Below are 23,632 nucleotides of genomic sequence, written 5' to 3' on the forward strand. Positions count from 1 at the left end.
TGCAGCTGTAGTCTTTGCTGCCTATGGATAAATGTATTATTTTAGAACATGGCCAAGACCTCCTTGTAGGAGGTCCTGCAGGAGTGGAGCCAACAAGTGATTATGAAAGGCAGCCTAAAGAACATTTGACACTGTTTTCTGCCTACACTTAACAAGCACCTCGTAGTTTGGGCTGCAGTTTGCACGGTTTTGGCTTTTAGAAAATATGAAACACCTTAGTAGATGGATTTTACGTCTAGGAGATTCCATCTGAGGCACCGAACCCACCCAATTTTATTACTTATGCTTTCAAAAGTTTGGGAAAAGCTTCAAAGACGCATCTGAAGAATTCATGAACTTATCCTAAAAAAATACCTGGAACTCTGGCATCCATGCGCTTTTTTAAACAACAACACAGACAAAGATCTAGTCTTCAAATAAATCTTACCAGGCATATTTTCGTAAGCGAAAACCAATGAATTTTATTCATTATCTTGTATTTCATTTCCTTTGAATAAACAAGCCCATATTTGCTACCTCTTGAGATACCGCTCAGTATGTCACACATGCCCTAGCCTGCCTGGTGATTCCATCACTGGGCTGGACAAACCACCTGGAGACTGAGGTTGTTTGAGCCAAATCCAAGCAAAGAGCAGAAGCTGCTGACAGGGCAGAGCTACAAAGGTGAAGAGAGGGACATTTTCCCTTTGTGAAGAGAAGATGGGACCACCCTTAGGAACACTGGTTCACCAGTGCTCTCTATGCTGTGCACAGGACTGTCAGGCAGGTGAAGATTAGATTGGTAACAGGGACCATACTGGGAAGCCCACAGAAAATACTACAGAGAAGTGTTTTATACCCTGTCCATTAGGGCTTCTAGTTTAGGGTAAAATAGCATAAACGGCACTAAAAGAACAGATTAGAGCCCAGCTCTGGTGCTTACCATTTTGGCCCACAGGGACTACAGGTGCCAGTGGATCAGAGGAACAGAAGGAAACTAAAAGCCTTTTCTAACATCCTGCCTTGGCACCTCAGGAAAAAGGGCATTCACCTGCAGGAGGAGATCGAGAGAAGTGTGGGGGCAAGGGATGAAAGAGAGGGAGCAGCCAGACAAAGACAGCAGAAAGTAGAAGAAGGGGGAAAATAAGCATAAACGACAGATTGTAGCAAGTTTGCACATGAGCTTGAAGTCCAAAGTGAGAAAAGACATTAGAAACCCCTTTTGAGACCACAAAGAAAGGGCGAGCCTTGACAAGCAGTGAGCGTAAGGCTGGGTTCATGCAGGCCTTCGGCATTTAATTGGGTATGGAAGAGCTTAACTATCCAAGGTATTGCTCTGAGGCTAAAAAAGCGGATGGTGGACAGTATCTGCCATGGAGTCCTGTAGGACTGCTAGCCCCCCTCAAGGAGAGTGGATCCTACGCTTTGCTAAACTAAAAATGCAGCTTTTTGACAAAGTCACTAGGATACTCTACCTGGAAAATTAATTATTGTAAAGCTACATGAAAGAACCAGGTAGTAATCCCCACAATCATACTGTGAACTCCTCATTTTTCAGGCCCTGGCTTAGTCTTTGTGCGCTCAGTGCTGGCAAAGCTGCTCCAAAGTTACTCAGGTTACTCCAGGAATGGGTTTGTGTAGATTGTTTTAAATCATCATTCTAGAATTCAGATACAAGATTCAGCAATTTCCAATTTGAGCTACTTCTAGTATCTTCTGCTCCAAAGGATCCCAGTCTTCTTTACAAGCTGTTTTTCACTATCTGGTCAAATCTCATCTCAGTACTGAGCTCCTCCCAAGGTGAGACTGAAGGAGGCTGCCTTGAACGTATATAACACAACAGTTCCTCCTTATAGGGAGTGTTTTATTAGACTCTTTGTTGGTGTTTGTTGCTGTTGTTGTCTTTATTTGTGTACCCCTTCTGAGGAAGGAGGTTAACCAGAGCCTGCAATGAAAGTCCCTGCACAGAACTACTGCCAAATTCATCCCCTTCTCATGCAACTCTGTGACCTTCAAGGAAGTCCCATGAAGGGTGAATATGGCACCCAAAATATTCCCTGGATTTCCATAAATAATAGCTTCAAAATGAAAACATGTTTATGTGATCAAGTTGTTCAAGCTTTCACCCTTCTGCTTTGGTTTCCTTGGATGTGTTACCAAACATATTACAGTTGAAAATAAACTGAAACAACTGTTAGGCTGTGGTAGTGAAATTAAAAGCAACTGAGCATATCTTCCAAAGTAAGGTCAATAATTTATGGAGCAAGTTAGGTCAAGTATGCTTGACAATTCTCAGCTGGGGTGCTAAGACTGTTACTTATTACAGTGTTCACAACCAGTTGCCAGCTTACCTCGTTCCCACTTCTTTCTTTACTTTTCCACCTGACATGTCCCAGGATATGTGGTGTTTTCAGGTTTGGAAAGGAGATGAGAATACTTCTTTTGAGATGTTCTTTTTTGTGCATGTACATAATGCCTAAAGCAGAACTGTAATGGAAATTATGATTAAAATAGTTTCTAGAGGAAAAGGTCAACTTAAGTAAGAAAGAAGGATGATCTCATATTTCTGACAGTTCAGATACAAGTGAATCTTAGCATCAATAAGTTATGTCATCTATTAAATTCACATAAGCAGAATGCCTCTGTACATTTTGCACTGTTATGTCAAGATCATACAGAGCAGGGGTAAATATTCCATATGAAACTGTTGTCTATACAGGGCTACTTGCATCTATTCTTATCTTCAAATAAATCAACTGAGAATTAAACACAGCATGATTTTCTGTTCTGTCTTCAGAGACCTAAACTGTGCCACATTAAGCAATGCAGTAAGCATGAATTTATATTTGGACAGAATGACACTGAAAGTTAAACCTTAGTATCTTAGTGAGATACCGTCCATCCTGACCTTGGATATAGCTTCATATTTTACACACCATTACTGTCATAGTAACAGACAGAGCCAACAATAATTTGCTCATACAATTTACAATATATTGTCTTCCAGCCACATTGAGGCTTCCTTAACCATCAACAGATGTGTTGCTTGTATTAGCTATATTTGAACAAAGCCGAATCTATTCAGCCCTAAAGTCCCTATGGCTGCTTGGCTGTGTCTTAAGCTCAGTGCATGGCTAATTTGGCATTCATACCACTGTAAATAGTTACAGCATGGCTGAGGATTTTCAGAAGTTTTAGCCCACAACCTGCTGCCTAAATCTCATGCATTTTTCCTCTTTCCTGGCATCTGAGTTTTAGAAGTCCACACCTGGAGAGGTTAATCAGCACTTAATCTTGTAGCTGCTCTATGATGTTCAGCCCTTTAAATTGTTTGTATGCGAATACTATCCACAGCTTCTTTCACCATAGCCCTACAAAGATTTAAGTTCACTCTTTTTAATGATCAATACTTGTGTTTCATTATTGAGTCACAAAATCTTCTACAAATCTATATATTCATATTAACATTCCCCAAAATAAACTAATTTAAAGGACATAAAGCACCACAACTGCTTTCCCACATGAAGGACGGAAGGGCTATGGGTTTTTTTCCAGATATGGAGCCATCCAGACCTGGTGAAAACTCTCAGCTAGGATCAACAAGTAACTTAAATCACTTGTTCATGAGCTAAAATTCATTTGGGCAGAAAATCTCTCTGGCTTCAGAGAGATTAGTAGGCTGAGAGCTGCAACTACTATTTTTGACAGTAAAGTAGGCAAAGAATTACCTTCCCAGAAAGTTCCCTGAACAAGTTTTGCTTTGTAGTAAAAGAATATGGGAAAAGGAAACAGCTCAGAATGTTGCAATATATTTTACATTTTTTTGCTGATGTTTTCTCCTTTGTTTTTCAAAATAAGAACTAAAGGGGGAAGAAGACAGCAAATCTGAAATAGCTGGGGTTGATTTATCCACCCCCTATTTTCCTTTGCCTCTTTCCCCTTCTATCAGTAGCTCCTTGCACATCCTACCCAAAATACAGCCTTGTCTTTTTAATACCTTCACCCTGTCAGTTATTTCCCTTCCTACTATCCATAATACTCCTCCCTAACATCTGGCTATTAAACCTGCTGTGGTAGCACAATGAAGAACATCATGTTTGTAAAGCTTTTTGCCCACATTTTCAGTATGGCTCCATGACCCATAAATTTTGCTTTTAAGCCCAACATAGCCAGCCTGCAAGGAAATAGCATGGCTATAAAGAAGTGCTCTTGTACTCACTAGAAAATGAGAATTTGGGTTAAGAATCTCCCCTTCTTCTTACTGCTTCCCCAGGAGACAGTATTTCTCTGAGGTGATCCCCAGCTGCTTGAGTGGTCCCTTGAGTCTATTGCCAGATAATGCATAACCCCAAACAGCCTGAAGTTTGCTGGAAGTTCCTCCAAGGGTCTGGATGCAGAAACACTGTATCCTAGAAAAAAGCAGCTTTATACATCCTCTTCTGGGTGTCCTTTTTTTGTTCCTCAGACACAGTGGAGTATCCAGACTTTGTATTTCATTTCTTTCTGTTTCTCCCTTTCTGCAGTCCTGAGGTACCTCAAGCATCCTGCCTTTTTGCAAAATACAGGTGAATTTGCTTTAAGAAGTCTAATGGGATGTTTAATCTTTCTGCTGCTTCTGTTTCAAGGATTACAATGCCTGAACTGTCAAGTGTTGGCAATACTTCTCCAGAACCTTTTGTTCTTATAGAATAATACCCATCTTAGTTGTGAGGATTATGAAATGAAGGACCTTACCCCTTTTCCTAAGCTGGTTTTGCTTAGCTCCAATGTGCCTCCAAATTTTCTGAACTTCAGGGTAGTAATTGTCATCAAAATAGATAATTTTATCCTTATACAGCTCTTCATTGTTCTGCCAGGCTGTCTGTAAGAAATATTGCTGAGTTTGATAATTCTGGAAACAGAAAACTATGTATCTTAGCTGGATCTGGGGAATTTCGTGCTCCTACCCTATAAGTTCTTTATATAATACTATTAAAATGCAAGTATTGTGTAAGTGACAGAGGCAACATTCCCACATTTTTGTTATTTTCTGCATTTTTAGGAATGCCATAAATCCTGTCATTGATTCTCCTTTGAGCGTTTTCAAAATCACCACGTTTCAGCCTTTGGAGCCTGTTCTGTTTTACCAGGAAAAATGAGATGTATATTCCCTGCAAAAGGTTAATCAATAAAATCTTTGCAATCTCTTCTCATCTGGCTAGCCTCACTTTAATTTCAGTAACAATGTGAGTCAACTCACTAAGACAGGCAGTATAATCTTTCTGAGGCCTTTCTGTTTTCTTTTATTCATTATTGTTAAACCTTTTGAATGTATTATCAAGGTTTCTGATATCCAGTAGTTTCCACAAAGCCCAAGTTCTTCAAGTCATGTTATATGAAGAAAATCTCAATTTTTAAGGGTACCTGTTATTCCTCAAGGATGTGGAAGAAAGCTGAAAATATGTCCGTAATGCACAGTAAAGATTTGAAAAACAGGAAACGAAGAGCTTCAGCTGCATACTGTTTCTAAAAATTCTCCTTTTCCTCTTAATCTTGTGATTTCTGGAGCCTGATTCACAATTTTGGAACACTTCAGATTGGCAGTACTATTTGTTACCAAAAGCACAACGCATTTTCAAACAACAAAGTACAATTTTCTTTTTGGCCAGCTGACCATCTCAGGAGAGTTCTGGACAAGAGTCATCTTGCATTGCACTGCTTGAGCCAATCACCTTCCCCAGCAGCACTTACTTATCAACCTACCTTCTTCCCTTCTCTTCCTTTCTGATGTAAGAGGCTCTTACACAGTATTCCCAGTCCTTTTCCATTTTTTCTTCAGCATCCAAGTGTACAAATGGATAAAGTTAAGCAGGCAACATTTTTGAACATTTATAAACGCATGTTCTGCAATGCCAAGGTCACATTTACACATCTACAAGCATCTCTTCAGCGGCAGCGCTGGATTAAGCCACCCCTCTCTCACTCAACCTCTCCTACATGCCCCATCCTGTAACAGTGCTCTCTGCTTCTACTCATGGAGAAGCACATCAGTCAGCCTGGTGCCCAGACACAATGCAACGATGAATGTCCAAGGTCACTTAGGGGCTGTTTCTGCCAACTTATTTGGCACTGGAGCCAAATTCCTCCCCACAGCCTGAAATGTCACAAAGCTGAATATTGAGGAAATAAGTGATTCACACATGATAAGATTTATGACTATAATAGATTCTTTGTTATTGGAACTTCCACTATAATTTAATTTTTCAGATGTATCTGCTCCAATTGCAGGGAACAGGAATTGATACGGCGCACAGAAATACAGCAAGGAACTACAATTGTTTGTATTTGGAATAGTAGCTTACTAAAAATATCTACACTTTTCCAGTCCTGTCACTGTAATATTTGAGGACCCAAGTTTTTATATTCATAGCATACTTCCTTTTAATTAAGGAGATTCAACATAAGATTAAATTATGGACACTAAAACAATGAAAATCAGTTAATCAAATATAATTCAAATGGAATCTTCCTGCTGACATAGCCTAGAGATTACTGCATAGGCAGAAAACTCCAGTGTGTTGTAGGGCTTCCAAATGGAAATAACTCTAGACAGACCTGAAGGGTGGAAAGCTGGGTTGTGAAACACTGAAAACAGTGCAAGCCAGAAAGCATGAAATTATCTCCGGGATAAGACTGTAAATAACATTTTGAAATACACCCTGAAGAAAATTGGGCATCATTGCAGAGATTTGCAGGCTAGGCTAGGACCATTTATCCCGAAAACTTTTGGTGACTCTATAATTCTGCGTAACATGATGACAGGATCAACTACGCACAGTCTCTTCCACTACGCAGAGCCAGGAGCCATCACGCGAAGCAAGGAAGAGCCACATTCAGCATGAAGGTGGAGGTGGTGGCAGCCACTAAACTTGTGCAGCTCCTTGCCAAGCGGTGTTGCAGATGAGGTCTGCATGCATCATCACAAGGGAAGGTGTGCCACATACTCACTGGAGACAACCACTGAAGATCACAAAATAGAATAGCTCCTGAGCTGACAGGGGAGCTGGGAGAGTACAGAGGTGTTGGGGCTGTACCAACACGGGCTTGTCCTGCTCTTGCTCAGTCCTAGCATCTGCTTTCGGCCACTGTTGGGGCTGGGAGATGGTAAAAGGGACCCTTAATCTGAACTACAACCACCATTCTAAGGCTTTTCTGAAGTGACCACAGATGTTACAAATTTGTTTCAACCTGCTGGACCCCTGAGCAGTGATCTTGCCAAAGGACTTGCAATGGGAATGAACACCCAACAAGTTTTAGATTCTGCAGTGTCACATGCCTAAATTTTCATTAGAAGACTGAAATTATTATTATTCCCATGGAAGATTCTATCACATTTTTAAGATTCTACTTAAAAAAAAAAAAAAATCCCAAAACTTTCCTTTAAGAGAACATTTATTTTAATTACCAAAAGACCTCAAAGTGAAACATCCTTCTATAAGTAAAGAGCAAATTTAAGAAATGAGAAGTATCATATTTTAAACATCACCAGCTCGGTGTGTTAAATAACAGATACGTAAGAACAGGCTTTTTTTCTGTTCCAGGTTGAATGAAAGAAATGTGAAAACGCTGGATTAAAATACTGCACATTAGTTATTATGCTGCTAGCAGCTGCACTATCCTCTGCAAGTTTAGCTTTTCCATATGATTAGAGCTATATATTACCAAATTATGCATTGTTTACTTTTCTATCTCATATCTTTAATTGGCACTCTGAATAGAAGTGCTTTAGGTTCCAACTCAAATAACAGCATCTCTCGAAGCTGTAGCGGTAAGTGCTTTAATCATGTGTTATATGGAACAAGTTCTAAATATTAAGGAGAATGAGCTCTGCCAGCTTAAAAAAAAAAAAAAAAGGCTGGGATCCAGGCAATATTTCTTTGCAAACACAAACTAAATCTCACTCTCTGTGTGACCTTGAGCAAGCTACTTGATCTTTTTGTGCCTTGTCAAGACAATTATTAAAAATTGGACTTCTCTGACTAACAGATGTTACTGTACATCAGCATAGAGAATGCTAGAGTAAACGCATTACTGAAAACACTCATGATAACGAAACGATGTGGAACCAAATTTCTTTCATACCCTGTGATTTGCATCTTCATAATTCTTACTGCACTCACTGACAAAGTCATTTAAACCATGAGATCACTTGTTTTCCAACAAATTAAGTCCCAATACTTGCCATCATTCTGCTTCAGAGGTCAAGGAAGACAAAGCCCTTCTTTTCCTTGCATAGATCCTCAGGACCATTAGAATTACATCTATTTGCAAGAAATGCTCACAAAGCTAACAAGTTCCAAATGTTTCCTTTCCTTAAATGCATGTTTGTTTCAAATCACATGTTTTTAATCTGTGTAAACTGCCCACATTTTATTTATCTCAAGCGAATGGCGTCCAAGAGATACCATAACTAATACAAGCTAAGCAAATACTTCTAAATGGCCTATCGACACAGACTGTTGAGCAAGAGAAAAGAAACACTGGTTTCTCATGAGCAAGTAATGAAACCTGCAACACCAGTAAGTAAAATATTAATTATGGAGAGCATCATTATTAAAGCTAGTTACTTAACATAGGCCTAGCCATAGCTAACACTAAATACATCACAGCATTTGAACATCTTGGAGTTAAAATTACCGTAATCTGAACACTGCAGATTCATTCAGACATCTCAAGGTGATTATTCAGAAGTGAAATACTCATTCAAAGCTCATCTTAAATCGTAGGTGTGGTGAAAGGAGGGAGGGAAGTGCTTCCGATGGTGGGACATCTCACCCTAGACCTGCTGCTTTGAACAAGCAAGATGAATCATGGCAGTGCCTGTCCAAGTGCTAGAGGCAGCCCAGACTAAACCCTTTGTTGAATTTGTATGTCGAACACTTAAATTCAGGTGAGACAAATCCCAGCCAAAAGGAGGACAGTCTTTTTAATAGGGCCAGACAAACCATATAAAAATGAATCAAAGCCAACAAGACTTTCTGACACCAAAGTACTTCTTTTAGATGCATTGCTTGGTCATTATTTCTTGGAAGAAAGGGCTTTGCAGCATTATAAAATTATAAGCTTTGTATTTAACTAATATCAAAACGCATATGTTTTATATAATTGCAACACTATAAAAGAAAATGGAGACAAAATATGCTTCAACACTTGTCCAGAAGTTCTATTGTAAAAAGGGCAGTGTTGAAAGAGACAATGAGCAAAACAGGGTAGAGAAAACACTGAACTTCCAACTCAGGAGGAGCGCTATTCCATAACTGGTGTGACCTCTGGTCAGTGCAGATTAGTACTATTTACGTTAATGTCAGAGAAACATTCATTAGAGACTGCAGACTTAAGACAGCCCCATGAAACTTGCTGTCCCAGCAGACATCATTACAGCCATTTTTCCTGAGGTGCTCCGTGCTTCCCAGTGTCAGTTCCTGTAGTCAGCCCCAACTGTTACCACACTGTATGTCACTCAGCTTATATGCTTGTAAAGAAAGTCTTCCTGGTGCTGTCTTCCTCAATGTCTACTCCACATGATAGCTGAAGCTACCTGAGCGCCTTAACAGCACTTTTACTGGGTGTAAAAGATGCAGAGCAAGAGGCTGTAATTTACCTTTAGTCACTGTTACTCATACAAGTAAGTGTTCAAACAGGTAAAAGGCAGAGGGGAAAGCAAATCTGTTCTCCATCTCTGGGAGTGTTAGGACAGGAAGAGAATGACAGTAAGGCAAATACAGAAATGAAAACCCTTCCAATAGTAAAGACAGGCAGAGAAGAGTTAGAAAAATGTTCCCAGAGAAACTGCAGAACTAGAAGCCCTTAAGATGCAGGAGTCTGAAGTGCTGCGGCACAATTAGCTGATTTAGGGCACAGTGAGAGAGAGGGGACGCACTGCCCTGTCCTTTTGCTCTGCTATTACTGCTGCTATCTTTCTTGCCCTTCCGAGAACTGCCTTCTTTCAGGACTGAATACAAGTTTCTGCACTGTAGTTAGCAAAGGTGGCTACATCTAAATCATTTCCGAAACTGAGTCATGGTACTGAACCTTATACTCTGAGCATTATTTTATTTTCACGGTATCGATGAGCTTTTTCCTTGGGCAGTTAAAATGCAAAAGTTTAAACAAGGGTTGGGTTTGGAGAGTTCTGACTGGCTTTCTTAGCTTTCCTTTTTGAATAATTGGTAGCTAAAAGCTCATTTAAAATTATCACTTTCACTCTGGGTTATTCTACATGTAATTTTGCCTTCCCAGGGATATACAACAAGTTTTTTAATGATTAGGGCTTGAAAAAGCAGTTCAGGTAAAACAGGGATAAACCAGAGTCTCTCCAGTGTCTCATACTATTTCCAGAAGGTCATCCAACAACAGCAATGATGTATTTACTTGCATATTAAATATATGTTATTTTGTCATATCACAGCAATAAATTATTTCATATCAATTGGAATCTAAAGAAACTTTGGTGAGAAAACTACAAGAGATCCTCAGGACATGTAAGCTGCTGTAGCTGTAGCAGCATTCATTTTTCCAGTAAATTCACAGGGACTGGAAATAGCTGTAGAGCTGGGAAGGAAAGATAAAAGGGTAATTATAAAACATCTTTGAGGAATGCTGTTGGAATTATGCTTCCAGTATGAATCTGTTGTGAACTATGAAGTTTCCCAAAGAAAATGGGAAATCATTTCTTTTCCACTCCTACTGAAGTAACCTCAGCAATTTTGCATTTGGCTCTTGCTGCAATGTCCTCAGTTTCTCTCTATTCTTATCTGATTCTTAGAGACATTAAAAGCTTTGCAACGCCAAGTGTTTGAAAGATGTCTTTACAAGACAGATTCTGGCACATAACATCATCAAGACTGTCTTTTCTCTCATCCATCTCTGCACAGTGAATGGAATACCGACTTGTAAAAACATTAATCCGAGAAGCATTTTTCCACTTTTAGGTTAAAAGAACCCTGTGCACGAACCCTGCTGAATGTAAATATCACACAGGCAGCTGTCATTACAACCAGCCCTGCTCAGCCTCATTACTGCGATTGGACTTTGATACAAAACGTGAAGCTTTTTGACATACTTCTCTAGAAAAGATTAGGAAATACATATATATACAAAAAGAGACTTAGTTTTCTCAAAGATATAATTGCAGGGTAATGCTACTCAGCAGGTTTCTAACGAACCATATACATAGTTAATCAGTGAGGCAAAACAAGGCTTCAGATTGTAGCAGTCACATTGCTGACTGGAAGAAGAGTTATTTTTCCTCTGAGCATTTTATTTAAGAAAGTATACCTGTATAGAAAGGTCCCAACTTAAATCTTACTTTTTCTCCCCTGGGGGCCCTACTAGGAGGTGGTTTCCACCAAGTCATGGGACCTCTCCTCAACAGTATCCTCCTGGACCTGGTCAAGCTGGCCTCCTATGTCCCCAGGAGGAGGATACGTGATAGCAAGGAGGGTCCCAGAAGCACAGAGGGCAGAGGGCGACATGTCCACTCCCTCCTCTGCTCGCATTTCTGAGCAGAGCCCAGCACACCAGGCAGCACCCACCAGTGCCCTGGGCACTCAGTGCCCCCCACCTCGCCCCTCAGTGTCCTCCTTCCCAATGCTCACACCATGTCCTTCCATCTTTCATCAGATCTCCTCCTGACTTAATTCTTCTCCTTCTGTTTCCTGTTTGGTTGTTGTTTTTTTTTTTTGGTTGGTTGGCTGGCTGATTTGTTGTTTTTTGTTGTTGGTTGGTTGGTTGGTTGGTTTGGTTTTATTTTTTTTTTTGGTCTCGTTCCCAATTGGTGAAGATTTGACCCTGGTTATGGCTAGGCATTAGCCCTGAAAGAAAAAGAACAAAATAACCACAGTTTTGGTACTTCAGTGATATAGATGCTATAGATACAGCCTAAATGTAGCTGTATCAGTTTTGAGCTGTGCTTGCCTTCCAGAGTTAGACACCCACTCATGTTTACTGTCATTCTCATAACCCACAAAATGTATTTATAAAAGCTTTTCACATCCCTTCTCAACCTTTATCAGTAAGGCTAAATACCATTTTTTTTGAGTCTGCTCTCCTCAAACCAGGTTCCTCTTCCATTGGTTGTCTAGTCATCATGTCCTGCACCTGTTCCAGTTTGAATTGTTTGGGGTTTTTTGAAAACAGGCAGATAAAATAGTGTAAGAATTCAGCTAAGGTCATATCAGTACCACACAGAAAATCTCTTTTTTTTTTTTTTTTTTTTTTTAATGCCTCTGCTAACAGTATCTTGCCTGAGATTTATATTTACTATTTTTCCCAGCTGTGCCACATCCTTGGCTCAGTCAGAGACTTTTGTCTTCTACTGCTTTCAACTGCAGCTTCCTGCTTCACATAAAATTTAAGAGAAGCTATAGCAATGAATTGAAATATGTTTAATAACTTCTTGCTTCACTTAATTTAGTCACAATGAAGATTAAATGTTATTTATAGTGTTATTTTACTTGTTTAGATTAGAAGAATTTCTTATTCTTGAAATTCCAGTGACTCCAAAATTATGCCAACGATTGTAAACCAATGCAGGGTGAAGAGCATTTATCTGTGCCAGGGTCTGGGACTGCATTTCCAGAAGCTTCAGTTTTGCTACTGTCTATTTCAAAGCCTGACTCAGTTTCAAAGATGTCATCATCTCACTACAAACACTCAGGCTATTTTAAGATGTTCCCCGGCTGTTTGTAGGGTTTCAGATCTCAGCACAATCATTTCAAAAGGTAGGAGCACACGTCTGAGGACATCTTTGGACTTCTCAGATGTGGGCTGGGCTGTCCCTCAGTGCAACTTCAGCATCCTGTAAAGCCTGAGAGTCATCGTGGAAATTAGCAATTACTTGAGCATAGAAAGCCACAGTCATGCTAACCTAACTCTGCCACAACGGTTGAAACATGAGGTTCTTTGTGTTTTTTTCCTGTTCCTTGAAAAGGTCATGGCTAAATGACTGATTTCCAGATAGCTAATCTCTCTCCAGCTGTTGTTGAAGCTCTCTCTCTCACCCCATGCTTGTTATGGCCAGTTAAGCCAACATCATGGCCATAAAGCATCAGTAGAGCAGCAAAGCCAGGGATCAAGGCTTTTCCTAGATTATGAGGCCAGATAGATTATCTGATTTCCTTTAAATACAGCCAATAAATGTCCTTAAATCTATATATCTTGCAGCTGAACTGGCTTTATTAGAGTTATTTATCTCTTCCAGCAAGTGCATTATTTCTTCTATTATTTTACTAGCTCATTTTCCTGGAATGTGCACATTACAAACCTGGCCTTTCAGGCCATGCTGTCAATTGTGTTTTGTACTTTAATTCAATGATTTGCCATTGGATAAAACAACAGAGGCCTGGGACCATGGTCTGCAATCCAAATTCTGCCCTCGGTCTGGGCACAGTGTGCAGTACAGCACCAGAGTCAGGAACCTCCTGCCTCCTGCTCAGCACCTCCAAACTCACAGGCTTTTCCCTCTTGTCCACCTTGCAAAAGGCAAATCTCAGCATGTCAGATGATGGCAGTTGCTTTCCTGGCCAGATCTAGTTTTCAAACCCATCTTGGAGGCTTCAGCCAGTACCAATCTGTGTAGAAGTTGGGTATCAGCCCAATTCTAAGCAGGAAATGAACTCTCTCATTGGTCAGAAATAGGCTCAGACTAGACAAGAGTGGCTAGCTGGGCTGGTGTCTAATGAATCTACATACCTATGGGATTGGCAAGCAAGAAGCAGGTAGGCTGGCTCACTCACTACTTGGGGCTCATGGTATGTTCCACAATATTTCTGCTTTCTATCACTTCACTGCAAGGGTTAATGTGATACGGGCTGTAACAAGCTGGCCAGCTCCTGACAAGAACAGAAACTGATTGATTATATGCATAGTACACTAACTCTCTGCAGATGATAATGGCCATCCATGTATCATGCATTCAGCAATCACCAACATCTTTAATACAGATGTAAACCTTTGTATTGATGCCAGTTAAGCTACAATGAAGAGAGAAAGAATGTCAGAGAACATTCATTTTATTTCAAAGGGTCACTCTCTGCAGCGCAGCATAGAGCTACATGCCATTTTGTGCTGCCGCTATTTCTCAGGAACATAATTCCTGGGAATATACTTTGCATCGTTTTAGAGACAGGGACACAATTAAACTGAGAATTACTGCACAGGGATAAATTCTATCACACCACAGCTCTCATTCTTTATGCAATAGCCCTTTGAGTTTGTGACAGGACACCGAGGTGGAGATAGTGACCACTGTGCCGAGTTGTTCATTAAATGAGCTTCAACAAGTTTTTCTCACCTTGACTTAAATCCATTTTCAAGTATCTACTTTAAAATTTCCTGATGTTTTCAAAAGTTCTGAATAACCTCAGGTCCTCTTAGAATCAACGGGAGACATAGGTTGATATCACAGAAAGAATCTGCAGAAGAGTAACTCAAGAAGAAATTTTTGCAGAGAATGGAAAAGAATTTTAAGAGGTATGGATGGAATGGCAGATAATGTGCAAAAGCAACGAGAAATGACTTAGAGCAATAGTAAGGCAAGAATGGTGAGATACATGTATTTCCAAGTTCTCAATATGGTTGTACCTCATAAAAACATGCATGACAGACTGGAAACAGAGGGGAAAGGACAACTAGGACACAGGGGATGTATCATAACACAGACATCTGAAATTGCCAGTATAAGTAGGTTGAACAGAAACAGAGAGGGGAGACAGAAAATAGTTTCAAAGGACATGTTTACATTCTAATATAAGCTGAGATCAGTATTCCTAAATTCAAGTTCTGCATCACATTGATAAATCCTCATTTTGTGTTGACCACAGCCGAATGCTAAAAGGTGGCCTACCCAGACCCTGCCCTTGCCCAGCATCAACCTCTTTTCTCCACTCTCAGTTCTCCTCTCCCTTGTGCCAACACAAGCATTGAGGCAGCAATGCACCTAAGAGCTCATCTGGCTGAAAAATAAGTATGCAAAACACAGCCATTTCTCACCTGTATTGTTTTCATGATCTGTCAGCATAACACAGGAGTCAGCAGACTGGCCTGAAGCACAAGTGTTCATGGCATGGGGCACAGACTCTCGAGAAGCATGCAATAAATTATGCCCTTAACTTGAAGTTTACTCTTTCTGCTTCATATCTGAAAGAGAGCTTGTATGCCCAAAAGCTTGCCTGTGCTATTTTATCAGTTAGAAATAACATGGGAAGCTCAGAATTAAGATTTGGAGCAAAATCAGCTTGATTTTGTAACTAAAAGAGGTGCTTCCTTAAATAATTAGTTTCACAGTTACCTCTGCTTTGTCTCTGTGGTTCTGTGGACTACAAGCCAAGTTGAACAGCAGTTAGAATTAAATCACAGATATGGGATAGGTCAGAAAACAAATAACGAAGTAGCTTAAAGGTCAAAACCCCTAAGAGTCAAGCATTCGTTGAGGAACATTTCCATCCCCTGATGTAGATGGGTGTAACTCTCAGACTTGAAGACAGCAGTAGGAGTGGCTGATTGCATCAGGTGCGTAAATATGGTCCCCAAGAGGCCCAAGTATCCCATGACTTCAAACTACATACAAAAGAGGCCTGCTTTCTCTTTCACTCTCTGCCTGGTACTTCTTGCTTACTTCCTTTCCCTCTCCACCCTCCACCAAATGTGTGTCACATATTTTTATATGTTAATGTCCAGCAGAGCTGCTCATTCTTCCACAAAAATTTCACAACATCCACTCCACCACCTCAAATAATGTGAGAGACATTTAGCAGAACTGCATTTGCCTACTCAGGACTTGTATTTGGCCAATGTCTTCACAGGGTCTATTTAACATTGGGACAAGTGGAAGGTTCTTAGCGCTCTGTATTATATGAATGTTGAGAAGCATACTTGGCACTATAATTTTTATACATGTGTCATTCTGACAGATCTGTGTATTATCACAATTAGCAGTCATGCATCCAGAAGACAAAGTGACCACCAATTCAGTTTGTTCAACAGTTCTTGCTGTGTTAAAAGACTATGAAAAAAAAAAAAAGTGAAAAAAAATCCACCTACCGGAAAAGAACAGGGCAGGACTCCAGAAAGACAAAGGAATTCCTGTTCACTTAAAGTATAAGCAATTCACCAGGACTTATACAGGAATTAACCTTGCAACTTCCCATAAATTAAAAGAGATGTAAATAGCGAACTATAACTGATACACCTATCAAAAAATGTCAAACCTTCCACAGGTGCAAGTCTGGACCTCAATTTAATTGGCAAAATTAAGAAAGAAAACAGATATTAGGACTTACTAGACTTAACTATATAGCTAATTCCTGAGTCTACAAACTCTGAAAAACTATTGGGTCGCAAACTTTCCCTTGCACAAATCTGTCAGAATTCAGTAGCTTTTCAGTCCTGAAGATCACAGAATCACAGAAATCGCAGAATTGTAGAGGTTGGAAGGGACCTCAAGAGATCACTGCGTCCAACCCCCCTTCCAGAGCAGGTTCCCTAGAGAAAAGCAGGTTCCCTAGAGAAAGATGTTGTTTCAGGAGAGAAAGCTTTGGCTTTTCAACTGCTCATCTAAAGGGTTTAAAGTAAATGAATTTGTGTGACTTCTTCCAGAGCAGATTACTGAAAATATGACCTATTGCTGCTTTTTTTTTTATCTGCTACAGATCTCTGTGTTTCCTCCTCAGTTAAGTGTCCTCTTCGGACTGTAATTCTGGCATGGCTATGGTTGCCTGTAGCTCGCTCCAGACTCATCCCTTCTACTCATGTGAGGACTGAAACAGCTTTCCTACAGCCACAAATTTGCCCAGAAATCAGCTGAGTACAGTCATCCGACACACAAATAGCAGTCCTATACATGTAGAGAACACTGTTGATCATACAGAAACTGATGACAGTACTGCCCTTGCTGATGATGACAGTTCATTGTGGTTACCCAAACCCCGATTCAGCTGATCAGATGTGGGCATCTATATGGAAATTTTACGTCCAAGCTAGGTTTTCTAGACACTGGAGAAAAGCAAGTATTTCTTGGGCAAAATCTGTCTTGTAGGATAAGCACTTAAAATAAGGAATGACTCATGCAATCTTGACTTAGAGTGACTAGTTGGGATGCAGGCATCTAGAACCACCTGAAAACACAATGCAGACATCTTCAGAGCTTCGGACACCATCCGATGGCATATTTTCTTGGAGCTCCCACTGCCATTTTCCTACCTCCTCCAAAGCAGTGGGCAGCAAGTCCTGCTCTGGCATCTCTAACATTACAGCAACGTGAAAGTTGGCTCATCTGCTCTGCCATATTTCAGAGCAACAGTAGAGAGCTCCCTTGCCTACTGCAGAAGTTGTTGAGTATCCCTTGTAGATAATTTTCAACACTACATGCTGAAACTGCAAGCCCAAATATAGCCTCCACCTACCAGTAGTAGGATGTCCTACAGTAACAGTCATCCTCACCACCACAATTTTCTTGGCAAAAAAGAAAGAAGAGATGCACACAGCCAAAAGAGAGCTCAGGTAAAATTTAGGCACTAATATCCAAAATTGCAACATGTAGTACTTCGTGCCCATCGCCACGCATGCTCACTTCCCCACTGAGACCCCATCCCCAAAATCCACAGTCCCCTGTGTCCTCTAGACTTCATTTCTGGACAAGCCCTGGGTAGCAGCCCAGGATGAAGAGCCTGAGCAGCTCAACATACACCTTAGGCCTGAACCCTGTGCAGATCCACAAACCAAGCACTGCTTGTCAATCTCTCCAGAGACAACTCAATCCACCAAGTGTTCTCAAAAAGTCTAAAAATGCAGCAGCAGCTGCCATCCTCTTTCAAAACAGCTCTGTTTAACCAAGAGCATTTCCTCTCCCCCTCTTGCTGCTGGCTACGGAGACCTACCCTTCCCTTTCACCAGCTCTGGCATTCATTTGACCCCTTTAGAAAGTGAATTTAGCTCACTAAACTGGCAGAAACCTAACCCAACAAAACAAAACAAATCAAGAAAAAGTGAATAGTTTTCACCACTTAAGTGAACTAATGGATCAGACACATCCCAGAGATGACAGAAGGGAGACAAATGGAGCATGTGCCCAGGAATGGGCTTGCCCCTTTCACCAGCAGCAAGCCCGTGGGCGGACTCACCCGCCTCATGAAACCTCACCCGCAGGAGAGGAGAAAGCCTGTCAGAGGCCAGATAAACTAGAGGAGCAGGGGAGATAGCGTGGGCTCTTTCCAGTCTTGCTGCAGTGCTGGAGGGCCCAGGCCACCAGAAAAGAACTGGTTGAGGATAAGCCTGCCTAGAGGAAGGTTGAGACACCAACTGGCTTCAAGTCTGATCACCCACCAGCTCAGACATGGAAGGAAGGGCAGGACAGGCAAAGAGGTTGCCAAAAATCAGTTCCTGGAGAAGGGGCTGGACAAGTCATGTCTTTTAAAGGATAACGATGCTGTAGCTGGCAGTGAGCACAAAACTGATTTGTCCTGCAATAAGAAAATTAAGGAGCAATCACATCAAAGTTTGCCACAGCCGTTGAGGGCATTAAGGGCTGAGCCAAAAGGAAAGCCAATCTAATGCGGTAAAACTGGAAGAGTTGCAACATTTTCTGATCAGTATATACAACCGAGAAACATCAGAGAGCTAGAAGTCTGGGTTGACAAAGCAAGTAAATAATTTGTCAGAGAGAAGAACCTGCCCCGTGTTAAATCTATGTATGGATATAATTGACCACATTTCATCTTAGGAGAAAAGAAAAGTTGTGGCTAACTTCAAAGGAAACTGAACAAAAGTATCTCTAATGATTAATGAATTAGCATCGTTGAGTAAACGAGCTATTCTGAATGCTTGCCCAGAGGCAGTCATGGGAAAGTTTCCAGAACTATTGTCATTTTTCCTGGAACTCATTGACTTTAAGGACTCCACAGCTGCAAGAATTGTGTGAGCATTTCAAGACTGTCAATTTCACCACTGATTTTCTGAAAAATTCTTCCTGAACTGATTTTTATTGGTTTCAGCTGGGGAATCCATTGCACCCAGCCAGGAAATGCCACATGCCTCCTAAGCTACTGCTCTATTCTTCTTGCACTGATGCTATCAGAGACTCAAATTCACTGCAGGGAGAACACTGGGGGCCAAATTTGCCCTCTGATGTATGCACGCAGCTCCCGTAGAGCTAATGCAGAATTTTTTCTCCTTTGATGCTTCTTATAAAATGCAGTTTAAAGAAGCCTGGAAGTATTGCATTAGAACAGGGAGTTCACACTATTGGTGGTCCCCATTGTCATTAACACAGTTAGTGGCATTCCAGTGAAAAACACAGAACAACTCTTTTGTTTGTTTGTTTTATAAGCAAATCCTTCAGGGTGGGATCCGGCTTGCTCAAACGCTGCCAAAGTTGGAACTTCAGCATCTAAACCCGACGTACACCAGCAGTGATCCGCTTAGCTTGCTTTCCAGAGCAGCGTAACCTTTTAGGCGCCTCAATTCGTCAGGCACTTCCCTCCTCCGCCCGAAGACTCCCCAGACAACTAATTTACAGTCATACGTTCACTCCCAAAAGGAGTTAGAGAGGGTGTCTCATTCCTCCTCCCTCCTCTCTTACTCCCAGCCATGCATTGTGATGTTCCTGGGACCCTTGTTTGTGTGCCACTGCTCACAACAAAGCAGAAAATCACACGCTTCTTTGCTGGGCTCGTTTTCTGCCACTTTAGCGAGTTGAGTCAGCTCCCACAGGGGTCTCAGTCCCACAGCCAAGCCAAAATAAGTGGCTGGAGCATGGAGACAGGGAGTGAGACCACTCTTCTGGGAGCACCTACCCTTTTCCATCATGAAGCTTGTTGCTCAGCTGCCAATCCGTGTTTGAGAAGCTCTGCTTCTGGGGAGAGGCGAGCTTATTTCAGCTGAGACATCTGCTGCAAACCTGCAAGTAGAAGACAACCCAGGATCTACCTCTAGCCCCAGCAAAACCTGAAAAATGAACTAAAGCCAGGGCTATAGCTAACGGCAGGCACTGACTCTTGGAAACCCAACATCAGGCAATATAGTTCAGTTGGCTTGGCTTTTTCTTTGATATACAGAATAGTTTTTTTTCTATAAAGTCTATTAGAGAAAGACAAACTAGAGTAAATCATTAAAGTAAATACATATAAACGTAACTTCCCACTGAAGAAATGTAAGCCAAGACATGCGACTTGGAGCAGAACTGAAATCCACGCCCGCCTGCTGTTCTTTGCTCACCTTAGCGAGCACACACCAGTGGTGTGTTGCTCTGCAGAAGTGCTTTGGTCCTGTTGTGAGCCTCCAATTTTCAGTGGAGCCAGGAAGCTTTGATCACAGCTCCTTCCTGAATGCATTCTTGTGTGCTGGAATAGCCATGTGAGGGCCCTTGATGGGAATGAGTGCTGAGAGCAGAAACAGAAACTCATTTAGTTTGATGTGACAAAACTTCTCCTCAGACAAACGCTCCGTGGTGGTCCCATGGTAGGAACATGTGCAGAAGGCCTTGCTGAAGTAATAATACTGAAGTAATTCCATGCCTCCACCCACTTTCAGGCTTCTTATTAATACAGACCCTGGAAATTTGTCATCCTCAACTGGTATAAATGGATGCAGTTTCTCTGACATCAGTGAAGCCACGTTAACTTACCTTTCAAATTTGCAGAGGATCCGGTCCTCATGCTTCTAGAGTTAACTCTTTTAAGGAGCTTTTTTTTGAGTCCTAGTTTCAAATCAGGGCTTGTTCTTCAAGAAGTCCAACCTCCCCCAGTTCACAAAAATGACCACTCTTTGCTATCCTGTGACTAGAGAATAAACCTATGGACTATCTGTATGAAATAATATGTTTTCTTGCTTCACAAAATAATCAGCCAAGATCTGTATAAGACCACTCTGTAGAAGTATCCTCACACAGACAAAGACTAGACTTCATGTTTGAATATCCACAAATCTGACATCCACAAATTACAGAGACACAACAATAACATCTGGAGCATGGAAACCAATGTGTGAATTTTACTTTACTTTCTGAAGCACTGTTACTTTGTACACATGAATTTGGGTTCTTAAAAGCTCATTTCTTAAGCAAATAGGTTCATCACTTTACAATTGCCATCAGTAACCTCTCCGTCCTTGCCACATATATACACACCCCATTCTTTGCATTGTACCAAAGCACTGGCAGAATTTCTCAGCAGGTCCAGCAATTTTTCAGGCATAGAGAGGGTCTAGAACACCCTGGCCACCACCATTACAGGGTAGAGAAGTTATGGCAAATCATTATTCTGTAAACAGAGACCAGCAGCATATCCACCAGGAGTCTTGAGTGAAAGGCACTCACAATCTGAGTTTAGACCTGGTTTGGGTAGTACGATGTATCATCTCTAAAAGAACTCAGAAAGCAACATAAACTGGAACAAAGAGCTTGACGTGATATTTAGGCTACTGCTCCAAATGGCTCTTGCTTCTTTGCAAGAAGAGTCCCCTATAGTCAAATATCTTACTTGCAATTCTGGTATTCTGGAAAATCTGAAATTGATGCCGAACGCTAAACCTGCTAAGCTGTTTAAGTTTGATGGGATGCATTAGGTGGGGCCCGTTCTCTAGTAACTGAATATTGACTGAAATATATTGAAACACTGTTTAACAGCCATTTTATTAAACAAAGTACAATCACAACCAGGTTTGCTATTTTTCTGTGGCCAGTGGAAAAAATGAGCACATTAGGGAACTTCATTGCCCGTCTAGAATGTGACATTTCACACTGGAGCAGGATGGAAATCACGTAGATCACTGCCAAGCATGCGAGCTTGTTCTTAAAAGATCTCTCATACTCAAACTAATTTTAGAATGAAGAAAAAGCCTGCTTCAAACTACTCTGCAGTACAGAATTTCCAGTGAAAATCTTCTACTTTCCTCTTTTATACTTCTTTTATACTTCACATACACTTTCAAGCTCCTCACTGCTACACTAAGTCAAGTTCTCAAAGCATCAATGCACTGTGAAAGAAAATGGGAACAAGCCACGCAAAAAAAAAAAAAAAACAGTTTTGCTAACATGAAGTTGATCCTGTTTCTATTATCATTCCTGTGAGCTGACTAACATTTTAAAAACTAAAAAATACTTTACCTTATTGAGAAGTTTTGCCAGAACTGCAAACTAGAAAACAGATTTTTAATTCTATCCTTCAAATTTATGGTGATAAATTTCAAATCAAATGAGTTTAGTTTTGTGTTTTGACTGTTTCCACAGGCTTTCTCCCCAGTAGTCCACCATTCCAGTATCTTTCCTCACATCCTAAACTTTCTATTAACAAAGATGAATATCTTCGCACACTGGCTTGCTAATGTAACGAGAGTTTTAAATCAGTACTGGTGGAGACCAGAAGTTGAAGTCCTCAAGGAAGCATTAAGCAAGAACAACCAGCAGGAGAGGCTTAAAATCATCAAAGATAAAACTGTAATAAAGTTTTAGAACGCTAAAGTAGGATGGTGGTCAATTAATTGTGTCTTTTCCAGGAAGGAAGTAATGGGAAAAAGAACACTATGTTGGAAGTTTTATCATAAGATCAGACTTATGACTTCATTGGCATAAGAGAATTGACATATTTATAGGAGGCTGTAGTTTGTTCAAGCAGAAGGGACAGGGAAGCACATATATACTTTCTCCAAGATCCAAACAGAGAGAGATCTGTTGCTTTAAGGTCTTCAGACAATGTTAGAAAGGATAGAGGGCTAGTGGGGCTGTCCTTGATCAGAACACAGCATAATATCACACAGGGAAATCCACATGGCAAGCCTTGAGGTGATCATAATCAAAATGACCTCACCTGTACAATTTGGTGCTAACAGGAGACTTTTATTTCCCAAGCTTTAGTTGAAAAAGGAACATTACAAGACCTGTCTCATCTAAGTTAGTCAAATACTCAATACTTCCATACTCACTGAAGAGACATAAGTACTTGGCAAGAGCTATTAATCCAAGACTGATATCATAGAATGGAGTGGATCATTCCTGGATGTGGCCCCCTGACCAGAGAGATAGCCTGGACATCTGGACTGGGCACTGAGTATCTCGATGTACAATACATGAGCAGACTCCTCCCCAGGAAGTTCTTGGAACGTGTCTGCCCTGGGATGAAAAGGAGAGAAGTTGTCTGGACTCCACTCCAAGGAGTAGGGAGGAACAAGATAAGGAAGAAAGGAGTGTAATTTTGACTGTGGATTCTTTAGAAGAAGAGGCAAAGCGCATAAAGAACTTCAGGGAAATGGCCATCAAGAAATGCCATTTTAACAGATAAGGAAAATAAAGAGTCCTGGAGAACTGGCAGCTCTTTAAAGAAGCAATGACAAGGACACTATCAAAAAGCATCTCCACATCTGCAGTAATTCTTCCACTCCATGTCTCATCATCAGATGGTGGCATAGACCTTCAGTAAAGATGTGAGCATCCTTCAGGGAGTTTGGAGAAGAAGTCTAGAAATAGGAGGAAAATGAGGAAATATTGAAAGACCTCAAGTTATTGATGTCTAGAAAAGAACAGACTGATCTGCAAAATCATTGCAGTTCTTTAAAGATAAGGTAGCACAAAGTAAAGAAATTAACCAGTTATCACGAACGTAGCTCATTTTGAATTGGCCAAAAA

General features: G+C 40.8%; 1 protein-coding gene across 2 annotated transcripts in view; it reads right to left on the minus strand.

Annotated features, from left to right (window-relative positions):
* Positions 1-5,953, minus strand: part of LOC310896252 (uncharacterized protein) — a 96,895-nt gene extending 90,942 nt beyond the window's left edge. For both annotated transcript variants that reach the window (XM_083828302.1, XM_083828303.1), the window contains exons 1-2: positions 5,383-5,953; positions 2,331-2,466 (exon numbers count right to left, since the gene is read on the minus strand). In XM_083828302.1, the coding sequence (XP_083684428.1) occupies positions 2,331-2,466; positions 5,383-5,477 (231 nt within the window). In that variant the 5' untranslated portion in view covers positions 5,478-5,953. The remainder of the gene's footprint in view (positions 1-2,330; positions 2,467-5,382) is intronic.
* Positions 5,954-23,632: the final 17,679 nt, after the last annotated feature.

This window comes from Anser anser (genome assembly GCF_964211835.1).
Source record: "Anser anser genome assembly, chromosome: 3".
Taxonomy (NCBI): Eukaryota; Metazoa; Chordata; class Aves; order Anseriformes; family Anatidae; genus Anser; species Anser anser.